At 35.3% G+C, this 12507-nt stretch overlaps 1 protein-coding gene across 5 annotated transcripts in view; it reads right to left on the bottom strand.

Moving 5' to 3' along the window:
* Positions 1 to 12507, bottom strand: part of DAW1 (dynein assembly factor with WD repeats 1) — a 95225-nt gene that overhangs the window by 27340 nt on the left and 55378 nt on the right. For 4 of the 5 annotated variants that reach the window (XM_077155342.1, XM_077155341.1, XM_077155345.1 and 1 more), the window contains 4 exons: positions 12182 to 12326; positions 10714 to 10772; positions 8676 to 8798; positions 4948 to 5047 (listed from right to left, as the gene is read on the bottom strand). In XM_077155342.1, the coding sequence (XP_077011457.1) occupies positions 4948 to 5047; positions 8676 to 8798; positions 10714 to 10772; positions 12182 to 12326 (427 nt within the window). The remainder of the gene's footprint in view (positions 1 to 4947; positions 5048 to 8675; positions 8799 to 10713; positions 10773 to 12181; positions 12327 to 12507) is intronic. The other variant, XM_077155344.1, reaches the window with a different exon arrangement.

Below are 12507 nucleotides of genomic sequence, written 5' to 3'. Positions count from 1 at the left end.
CTACCAAAACACCATGAAGCCTAAGTTGGGTGTTGTCTGAGCCACTAAGCCATAAAGTTGCACATCCACAGCAGCACTCCATCATAAAATGGAAATGGTATATATGAGACAGGGCTCAAACAGGTTCTGAAGGCACAATTAAGTTACATGAGGAAGTGGCCCAAATGTCCATGGACCCCACTTCTGCCACATTACCTTCTCTTTTCCAACCCAGAGCTATAACCTCCTGGGGAGTTCCTTACAATCAATTGACTGAGAAAGAGAAAAGTTGGGCCTGGTTTAAAGATGGCTCTGGATGATATATGCAAGTACCACCTGAAAGTGGAGAGCAGCTATACTGTAGCCCCTTTCTGGGATGTCCTTAAAAGACCCTGGTGAAGGGAAATCCTCTCAGTGGGTAAAACTTCAAGCAGTGTACCTAGTTTTCCATTTTGCTTGGAAGGAGAACTGGCCAGAGGTGCATTTGTATGCTAATTCATGGGATGTTGCTAATAGTTTGGCTGGATTGTTAGGGACTTTGAAGGAATATGATCAAAAAATTAATGGCAAAGAGGTCTCGGGAAAAGGTATGTGGATATCCCTTTCTGAGTGGGGAAAAAAACATGAGGATATTTGCATCCCGTGTTGAATGTTTACCAGAGTGTGACTTCAGCAGAGGAAGGTTTAATAATTAATGGATAAGATTACCTATTCTGTGGATATTAGTTAGCCTCTTTTCCCAACTACTTCTGTCATTGCTCAATGGGCTCATGAACAAAGCAGCATGGTGGTAGAGATGGAGGCTATGCATGGGCTCAGCAATATGGACTTCTACTCACCAATGTCAACCTAGCTTTAGCTACTGCTGAGTAAACAATCTGCCAGCAGCAGAGACCTACACTCATTCCTGATACGGCACCATTCTTCAAGATGCTCAGCCTGCTACCTGGTAGCAGATTGATTATATTGGACTACCCCCATCATGGAATAGGCAGCAATTTGTCCTAATTGGAATAGACACATACCCCACATATGGGTTTGCCTTCCCTGCATGCAATGTTTCTGCCAAAATTACCATCTGTGGACTTACAGAATGCCTTATCCAGCACACAGCAATGCTTCTGATCAAGGAACCCACTGCATAGCAAATGAAGTGTGGGAATTGGTACATGCTCATGGAATTCTCTGGTCTTACTATGTTCTCCATCATCCAGAGGCAACTGGGTTGATGGAGCAGTGGAATGGCATTTTGAGGACTCAGTTACCATGCCAACTAGGTGGCAATACCTTGCAGGGCTGGGGCAGTGTTCTCCAGGAGGCTGTGTGTGCTCTGAATCAGCGTCCATTGAATGGTGTCTCTCCTATAGCCATGATTCAAGAATCAAGGGGTGGAAATGGGAGTGACACCACTCACTATTACCCCTAGAGATACACTAGAAAAATTTTTGCTTCCTGTCTCTGTAAACTTAAGCTCTGATAGTCTACAAGTCTTAGTTCCAAAAGGAGGAAAGCTTCCACCAAGAAACACAACTGATTCCATTAAACTAGAAGTTAAGAATGCAACCTGGCCACTTTGGACTTCTGAATTAACAGGGAAAGAAGGAGATTACTTTACTGGCTGGGGTGCTTGATCCTGACTATAAGAGGAAATAGGACTGGAACTTCATAATGGAGATGAAGATGAGTTTTCCTGGAATACAGGAGATTGCCTAGGGCAATCTCTTAGTACTATCATGTCCTGTGATTAAAGTCAATGGAAAACTGCAACAACCCAATACAGACAGGACTACCAATACCCAGAAACTTCAGGAATGAAGGTCTGGATCACTCACCAGGCAAAGAACCACAGCCATCTGAGGTACTTGCTGAGGGTAAAGGGAACATGAAATGGGTAGTGGAAGAAGGTAGTGATAAATATGAACTATGACCAGGTGACGAGTTACAGAAATAAGGACTGTGATTGCATGAATAGTACTTCCTTGTTTTGAATATATTTGTATTTTTACAGGAAGCAAATATCTTTGTTTTATCTCTATCTTATCACCTTTTTACATGACAATAAGTTGCATTGTTCATGTCGTAGTATTTAAGTTATAGGGTACCAAGTTTGAGAGTGAATATTACCCAAGGAGTTGCACCTTATTCTGGTACTGCATCTATGACTGATTACATCTACAATCAACTAAAGAGTGTGTCTTCAGCAATGAGAGATGTTTAAGCCAATCAGTTGAAGGCTTTAAATGCAGAAATAATGACTTCAGCAACCAGAAGAGAAAACTTTCATTTCTACTTCAGCCAATGAACCCCTCCTGGGGAATTCATCACAAACCATCATTTGAGTTGCCAGCTTGCAGCCTGCCCTACAGAATTTGGACTCATACATCCCCACATGAGACACTTTTATAAAATCTTATAATATTTACAGATATCTACTGTTCATTCTGTTTCCCTAGGGAACCCTGACTCATACAGATGGCACATGGAAAAAATACACCTAATGCAAACTATAGAACACAGTTAACAGTAAAGCTATAATATCTGTCATCAATTGTAGTAATGATGCCAGACTGTTCTTGTTTGCAAGCTGCTGGAATACAATATACCAGAACTGGAATGGTTTTTAAAAACAGGAATTTAATAAGTTACAAGTTTGCAGTTCTAAGCCTATAAAATTGTCCTAACTAAGGCATCCAGGGAAAGGTACCTTAATTCAACAAAGGCCAATGGGTCAGGAACCCCTCTGTCAGCTGGGAAGTCACATGGCTGGCATCTACTGGTCCCTTGCTCCTGGGCTCCATTGCTTTCAGCCTCTGTTCCTGTGGGGGTTCCTCACTTTGCTTCTTTGGGGCTGGCTGTCATCTCTTGGTTTTCCTTGGCTCTCTCCAGGTTCATGCTTCCTTAACATCTCATGGCAATATCTGCTGGGCTCCAAGCGACTGTGTCAGCTTTCTTTCTCTCTCTCTCTCTCTCTCTCTCTCTCTCTCTCTCTTTCCCTCTGTTGGCTGAGGTTTTTGTCATTTTTAACTCTCTCCAAAATGTTTCTTCTTTTAAAAGATTCCAGTAAACTAATCAAGACCCATCTGGAATGGGTAGAGTTACATCTCCATCTAATCAAAAGGTCCCACCCACGTTTGGGCACATCATGTCAAAAGTTTCCACCCTACATTATTGAATCAGGATTGAAAAAAAAAAGCTGCCTCCACAAATTTGAATAAGGATTAAAACATGTTTTTTCTGGGGTACATAACATTTTCAAACCGGTACACAGAACAATGCTAAGTGTCAATAATAGGGGTATCTAATTGGTATGGAGGCATTCTTTTGTAAGCAATGAAAGTGTTCTAAAATTTACAGTGGTGATGAAAGCACAACTCTGTGATCATACTAAGAGCCACTGACTGCACACATTGGATAGACTGCTTTTTAAAATACTGAAAAGAAAAAGGAAAGACTAGGTTTGGAACTTTGACTAGGCTTTGGTGTTCTGATGAAGAGGACTTGAATGAAGAGAGGTTTCTGCTTCTTCCGGAAGATTTACTCTTGCTGTTTTTGTGGAAAGGGAAGGAACCCATCTCTGATGTAGTAACAGGAAATAACTGCAAACAAAGTCTTCTTAAGGGACCTGGCACTACCATTCCATATACTAGTTTACGGAATAAGGAATAAAGTGTTCACATCAAAAGTTAAGTTGAACGGGGGTACCAGAACTTGTAGAACTAAACAGTCTTTATTTTCCTGTTAAATAACCAGAGCTTTCTTGTGGTCTAAAATACTTATATTTTGTGGGTGATGGAAATACTTTGGTAGTGCATCGTGGTGATGGAAGCACAACATTGTGAATGTAATTAACACTGCTGAGTTGTATATTTGAAAGTGGTTAAAAATGGGAAATTTTATATTGCATATATGTTACCACAATTGAAAATTTAAAAAATAATGCCCATGGAACTGCTCAACACCAAGAGTGAAGCCTAATGTAATCTATGGGCTTTAATTAATTACATAATATAATAATATTGGTTCATCAGCTGTAAAAAAGATAACCAAACTAATGAAAAACATTAATAAAGGGGAACACTGTGTTTGTGAAGGGGCACTGTACTTTTTGTATAATTTTTCTATAAACCTAGAAGGTTCTAAAAGTAAAATCTATTAAAACTTCAACAAAAACAGGCAAAAGAAAGTACATTCTAAAAAAAAAGTAAACCTAAAAGGTTGATCTAAGGTGCAACTACACTAACATATGTAAAGGGCTCAGGATAGTGCCTCACACTCAGTAAGTGCAATCCATGGGTCAGCTATTTTTTTTTTAGCTATTATTTTTCACTGCATAACCCCACTGTCCAGTGGAGTGCCTTGAACATAGCATGTGCTCTTGTTGAATAAAAAGACCATGAGTTTTACAGATGAATATGTATAAATTTTACTACCAAAAAAATAGCAAGCTATTTTTAAAAGTTATCTCTTATTTCACAGGGTGCCTATTATCTCACTAATTGCTAGAAGATGTAACCCAGAATGGGCCAAGGACAAGGTTTTCCCAATCGTGAAAGCTATTTAGAGTATCAGAGCTATTTATGCAAATTTGAATCCTAATGATAGCCAGGAAGCAATCAGCCTAAATATTGTACATGATATAAAAAAGTTATTTGAAAAGTTATTTTAATAGCTTCACCAAACCTCACTGAGCTAGTCTTTTAGAAACAAGTTAATGGAAAATAAAAAGCAAAATTACATATTGGACATGTATTTATCATATTACATATCTCCTTAGTCAATACAGGATATGGTTCTTTAATAGTATCTGAAAGATATTAAAACTAGATTAATTTTTAAAACATGTCAACACCATGATATAAAATGCACAAATTTGAAAACTCATTGTAAAGGTAAAACCATTCCTTTTATAATAAAATTCTTAAAAGAAACTGCAACATACAAATGTAATAAAATATTAAAAATACTCACTATTTCTGCTGTATGACCCCTAAAGGTATGATAACATTTTCCTGTTTCAACACTCCACAGTTTGCAAGTTTTATCAAAGGACCCAGTGGCAATTTTGTCACTAAAATTTAAAAAAAAAATGTGCCTTTTAAATTAAATACAGCTACTACTTGTATATGATACATTGAATTAAGGCAAGAGATAATAATTCATTAATCTCTAGCTACTTAGACACTTACTTCAATTTTAGAACACAATGAGCAATCCTATTTGTTTCACTGGATAATGAAATAAAAATGTTCTATTTTTTGAAGTGTCCGTTTATACATTTTTATTTTAAAGACTTTACATTAAAGGTATAAACATATTTGTTTAGGATTAGAATAACTTTTAATTAACATTATTTAGTTTAGATAATTTCCAATAAATGAAAATCAATAATGTACAGTAGAAGCAGTATGAACAAAGGAAAATCCCCTTAATAGGTCTATAGAAAAGAATAACATTGAACGTAAAACGAGAAAAGTGAACAGATACAATCCAATTAACCATAGGGGCTAGATAAGGTTTTGGAAAGTTATACAGTTGTGTCTCTGACAAAGTAATGCTTATGTTATTTCAGTTGTGAGTTATTTTAGTTGAAAAGGAAAGACTGGTTTAGAAAAGAAATATAATAAAGACCTCAGTCACTTTCAAATAAAAGGTTTCCCACATTTGCTGTGGGTAAGTCTACTGTCAACACTCAACAGGAAGAATAGTGACTTAAGCCTTTAATCTTAGAAATAAAACCTTTTCCTATCCTCCAGACCAATAACTGTTCTCTATAGCAAGTCATCAAAATGTTCACCAATCAGGCCACCATTTACAGTACAAGTTCACTATTCAAAGTGTCAAAGGCCTTGAGTCACAAAATTGTATATTCTAAAGCAAAGTATAAGTGCTTGGCACAGTTGAGAGATTACATTTGTCCAGCCTTACACTGATACACTGCTTCTCTCTTTGGCCCTCAACACCTTTGTTCACAGGCCAACCACATAGCATTTCTGGTTCTCGCATGCAAAAGCAGCGAGGCTCTTTCTTTAGATGTTCTAGGGACAGCATGTCCTGGAAAACTGTTTATTGTCCTCCAAGCTTCCTAACATGCAAGGCTGGTTCTCCACCCAGTCTCTGAACTGGCTCTCTTCTAAGGCATCTAGACACTAGGACATCTTCCAACAGCTGCCAATGTCTTACAACTTCTGACCAGAATGAGCTCAGAGCCCTGTGAGTTCTTTATCAGTACCCTCACTCCATCTTTCCATTCTTCCTGTCCCTCAAACATGTCAGTCTCAAGCTGAGCTTTATGGTCAATTCAGTATCACAATTCTGTACATCCATATGATACATTATAAGAGATATTGCCAATTTCTTTTTTTTCTTAAGCTGTCCACATAAGTTATATTAGGAAATGCACTAGTCAAAATATAAATTTTGCTAATTTCAATTGTTTTTAGAATTACTTTGTTGAATCAAATGCTTACTCCTGATCTAATATATAAAATAGATAAGTACAGAACTGGCTGATGTTCTCTCTCTGTCTCTCTTAAACACACACACACACACACACACACACACACACATTCTCCCTTATTCTTCATGACTATTCTTGAACTGACTCTGCCGGAAGCCCTAGGACCCAAGGTTATGATGAAAAACACCACTTTAACCCATACATGAATTATCAGACTGAGATTACTATCTAATTGGAGAAGGAAACTTTTCATCAGAGAATTCTATGGAAAGTCCTCTCCATCCCTACAAACTTTTTTTCAGACATACAAAATTAGCCTGTCGGGTAAGTAGACTATTAATGAATATGGAATTATAGAGACCACACTTGTAAAATCCTTTACATAACATTGCAATGAAAGTAGGAACTATACTAAAAGCCAGGCATCATCATCAATAATTTCAATAAAATCTTTTTCTGACAAATGTGGTATAAGAAGATATTTTTTTAAAAATTGTCATTCTCATAAAAATGCATAGACCAAAGATAAATTTTCTGTAATTTAATTAGGGGAATTCAATCATTTTAATATAGCAATTAAGTTTGTATCATCACAATCCATATACTGCGAAAGTGCATTACATTTTTAAAAGATATGACGTTAGCAACCTAGAAATCAAGCTTTTTTTAATTGTGCTATAAAATGCATACTCTTAAGGGCATGAAATGTTTATAAAATCCCTCCAATTCCTCTGGCACTATTCCAGGCTAAGTTTTCATCAGCTCACAGAGTTATTACAAACTAATTTCCTTGCCTCTTGCTTCTTTTCACCACAAAACCCTCTGACCCCTTCTCTCTGCTGGAGCAATTCCCCTAACATAGCACTTTCATTTTGTCACTTTTATTCATAAACCTTTGATAGCAACTCAATCCTATTTCACAGAGGCCAAACTCCAAAGAATGCTCTTCCCTCACCTACTTTTATTTCTCCACATGAAACCAGAGAGACTGGCCACTGAGCAGACCTCATGAGTCCCCATCAAAAATCCAAAACTGCTGACGTCTCTTCTCACAATGACCTATCTACTCTCTCTACCTTCCCTCTTTCAGAGCCATGCTTTAATTTCATATTATCCTTAAAGACTCTTTAAGGATAGATATAACCACGAGAAACAACAATAATCTCTTTCTTCTCTGAACTTCTAAGTTCGATTTGCTGTTTTGTTCTACATCATGATGCATAGTAAAATCTCTTCTAATAAACCAGCTTGGTTAATGGAAAAAAGTCACTCAAAGTAAACAATCATTAAAAAGTTACATATGCCAAGCAATTTAACTTAAAGATATATCAATATACATCCATTTGCCAATTTTCAGAAGATAAGCCAAGGCTTTTTCTTTTAAAATAAGTCAATTATTGGAGTTCACCATCTGCCTTACAGAAACCTTTTCCAACAACTGCAATTATCAATTTTTTTCTTTCAAATAGAATGAAAACTTAAAAGACTTAAACGTATTTGCAGAACAATCTGAGTGCAGAATTCTTCAAGATCTAAAAAATATTTTTTCTAATTTTTATGTTGACCCCATTCACTACTTTATTAAATAACAATTTTTTTCAAAGATTAACCTTAAGTTTTCCTAAGAAACAGCAGCTTTCTTTTCATATTCTGATTTCATTTGTTCATGCAACATTTAATTAAATTACATAATTACACTTAAAAGCACAACCAGCATGAACAGGTTTGTGGACAAATAAACCCACTCTTGATAAGCCTAGAACCCAAGCAATGAGAAGAGGAGTTAAGCATACCAGTGGGCAGCCTGATTGCTGGAAGCATCCAGGTAGTGTGTGGTGCAGAGAGATAGAGAATATTAGTTAATCTATTAACTAATAGATCAGTCAACTAGAGGTTAGTTTAAAACTATTTCTATTGTACTGTTATTTAGGATGTAATTGGCACACATTTTTTTCCTACCTGGCAAGACTATAAAGAAATTTGTTTTGTATGTATATCACACTCTCAAGAGGAATCAGACCAGTGCTACAAACATCATAGGAACTGCCTGTCGAACTTCCAAAGGCATTAGAATCTGTCTAGCTTAAGCCTCAACTCCAGGTCTCCTCTTTACTACTATGTGATCTTGGGAAGCTAACTTTTACTTCTCTGTTTTCTTCCCTTCCTTGACCAATAGATGAATGGATGAATTAATGAAGGAACAAGTGAATGAATGAATATTGGACAAACGTCTTTTTACCCATAAGGATTGTTGAAGGCAATGGCATAGACCACATTTCTGTGACCCTCCAGGGTGTGAAGCTCCTCTCCTGAGGCAGTGTCCCAGAGTTTGCATGTTCGGTCATAGCTTCCTGTGATAAAACTAACACAAGACGTAAATATACATTGCACAGTAAGAATCGTGGTGTATTACTAAAAACTTCATTTGTTTCCTGCAGGATAATAACTTCATTTATTTTGCTTTTTACAACGCAAACTATGTAGGCAGAACAAACTCAAATTGAGGACAATATCTGAATCTATTGACTTAGAAACTTTATTTTATCCTAAACCCAAAATAAAAGTCTTTAAATAAAATGAAGACTGTGACTGTAGATAATGGTTCTCATTCTTATATGTAACTGTATATATATATATATATATATATATGTATGTATGTATAATTTCTGAAGCTTTAATGTATCTCAGTAAATGCTTTACCATTCTACCAGTTGCTCAGACTGTAAAACCTTGGCATCATTCTTGATTCCTCTCTTTCCCTCATATCCCCCATCCAATCTATTATTGCAGTCCTATCCACACAATCACAAAATGCATGCCCACTTCTCACGAATGCCACTGCTTCCATCTCTTGCCTAAACAAATGAAACAGTCTTCTAATGTAACTTGGATCACTCGTGGCACTGATAAGTCTACTTTGCGTGCAAAATAGGAGTTTTGTTTTGTTTTTTAATCTTCCTTATATGTTGTCCTACCAGCTTAGAGGAAAATTCAAACTTCAATTTATAATTAACAGGCCAACAGAGTCCCCGGCTACCTCTGGGACTTCAGCTTATCCCAGCAGCACACCCTGACACCCTGACCAGCCACATGCACATTCCTGCTGGTCTCTGAAGAGCCAGAATGTTTCTTTTACACTTGCTATTCCTTAAACCCATCTGGTTTATTGCTGTCATTCCCAGACCTAGGACAATGACTGGTCCACCAATAAGAGTTCCAAAAAGCATTTCTTTAATAAATAAATTAGCAGATCCTTTAGCATGACTTCTCTATTACAGGAATAGGTAGTACAGTTACCTATCATATTTTAAGGTAAAATAAGAATTCAGTCACTTCTCAAATATTCCACCAGAAAAGAGACTTTAATTTTTTTAAATCTCTGAAAGAGAAAAACTGTTAGTAAAAAGACAAAGAGTATAACAAAAAGGCATTCTCCCAACACAGAAAAAAAATGCCCAAACTTGAAAAGCCAGTCTGAATTTTAAATGCTAGGACAAAAAAGTGAAAATGGATTCTGATAACTAAACCTAACTAAAGTGGAAGATCTCCTGTGGTCTTCCTCTACCTCTAGAGAGATGTAGATTCATATTTATAGGTATATGCATATGTACATATATATATATAAATATGCATATATATATATATATATTCTATATTCCAAAATTAGTCTTCTAGCTCACCTTTCCTACTTAGCACCTTTGCAATTGTTTAAAAATTCCTTCACAATACAATTATGTTTGAATTATTGAGCTCTGTTTCCTTCTAGTACTTTTGTTATTTTTATTTTAACATTGAAAACTTTAACTAATAAACAATTTTTCTAGGTGGTTGCAGCCATGCTTTGAAAACAGCCTTCAAGATTCACCGTATTCCATGACGCTGAGCTGGAGGGGAAAAGTCTGCTCTGCACAAGCTGATCACAACCAACCACGATACTGTTCCTGTGTGGCTGCTTCTAACGCCAAATCAAATCTAAGGGTTAACCCCCACCCCCCACACACCAGGAATCTCCTGACCCACACCCAAGACAAGTTACACAGCAAATGTCATGTTTACTGAGAATTCAATATGCCTCCCTCCCAGAGGTTACCACAATGGCTCAAATAAAGAGAACTCAGATTTAGGGTTGCGAGAGAGGGCTTATGTTTCTCTTCTATATTCAGGAGGGAATTAAAATGAGAGAAATGAGCATTGCATACCTACCTGGAATCTCTGACAAACACTTGGAAAGGTTTTAATCCCTTGAATATTAAAAGTTAGAAATAAACAAACCTTACCATGAGCCCGATTTGTTAAGTGCAACATTAGTCAATGGCAGTATATGTGCTCTGAGAACCTTGAATGAAAGAAAATGCTGTTTGTTTTCAAATCAAAGCAAATTAACTTTAATTAATGAAATCAACTTCAAACCAAATAAGCCAGTCAATGTTGTCTTTATTATACATAATAAACAGGCAATAGCCAATATGTGAACAAGTAAGAATAAATATGTTATTACCTCTTATTACTAAAACCAATAATACATAGTTACAGATAACTGTAAAAATACAACTAAATAACTGACCTTGTGTTTTCCACTGATTTCCCTTGAAGAGTAATTATGGCTATTTAAATTAGATAAATAGTACTAATTTGTGACATTTGCTTTTACATATCACATTCAGTTATGCATATTTGATTGCACGGTGTATATATGAAATATATTAAATATGTCCCAAATATAGTTTTACCATGTACTATTTTTCTTGAAGCCTAAATTTCCCTTAGAATCAGGCATTATGTTTTCTTATTCATCTTTCAATCACCACGTCTAGCACATAGTGGATACTTAATAAATATTTATTGAATGAATACACATATACTAGATAATCTGTTCATAGATACAGTGATTAGTTATGCTTGAATAGTCCCAGTTACATCTGCTTCAGGGACAAAGTATTAATAGCATCCCTTATTACTATCAAAAATGCCTTTGGATGATAAGTTTCAAGGTCACACGATTTATAGAGCTCATATTTTTAATGAAACATTGCCACCTACTGGGAAAGGAGGTATCACAAGTGTAACCATCTTATTCCAGAAACTTGAATGAATGACTTTTGTAAAAGATTGTCTTTTTATTTCATATCAGATAAGGTATGCAGAGTTATATTTTATTATAATGATTATATTTATATCAGAAAAAGTCATGTAATTTGAAGGAATCATTGAATAAACTATTAGTGTTAAATAATAAGAAAAATAAAAGCTGTTTTTAATTAATAAATAACTACATTTGTTAACTGTTTAATCATTGAAAACTATAACGTTAACATTCAATTTTCATTAATATTATAAAGCTTTAGTGATGGATAATTTACTAAACTACATAGAAACTGAAATGTCACTATATCATGAAACACAATATCCTAATATTATTCTAACTGGAAAAAATTCTAGTTATTCAATAACCTAAAATTACTTTTACGATCATCTTTAAACTGTAGAAGGGAGCTAAAATTACTACAAATCTTTTTTTTTAACCTCAAGAAATAAATGTTTCAAATTTCATTCATTTATTTAATAAACATTTATTGAGACTCTTAGACAACATATTCAAGGTAAGGAATTAAACTACTGACAAGCATTTTTCTTGAAAAAGTGTTTTAGGGAAAGTGAAAATATCATTTGTATTTTATCTCAAATTAGTAGAAAATCAGTTATTTCATTTAAATTCTTTATCTAATATCTTAAAACTTCCATTACCTTAAAAAGATAGAATTTGTGGTCACTGTGCTGTCCAAGTTTATCTTTTAATCTCTGTATTAAAAGTTTTATTTGGTTTGTTCGTGAAGCCGTGATCAGAGGTTCTACTTTCTGGATCTCTTCTACTAGGGCACTGACATCAGTACTGAAATGCATGAAAAAAAATGTTATATTTTTTCTATTTCAAAAATTACATATATATTTGTACATGAAAAATTTTATTGCTTTATGAAGCATTACATTTATAAAACATTAAGGACATCGATATCTTTCCTAAGAGATTTATGAGAGAACAAAACATCTATCACATAAATCACTAAAGAGCT

This window comes from Tamandua tetradactyla, chromosome 3 (assembly GCF_023851605.1).
Source record: "Tamandua tetradactyla isolate mTamTet1 chromosome 3, mTamTet1.pri, whole genome shotgun sequence".
Classification (NCBI taxonomy): Eukaryota; Metazoa; Chordata; class Mammalia; order Pilosa; family Myrmecophagidae; genus Tamandua; species Tamandua tetradactyla.
This window is presented reverse-complemented; position numbering and strand designations above follow the sequence as displayed.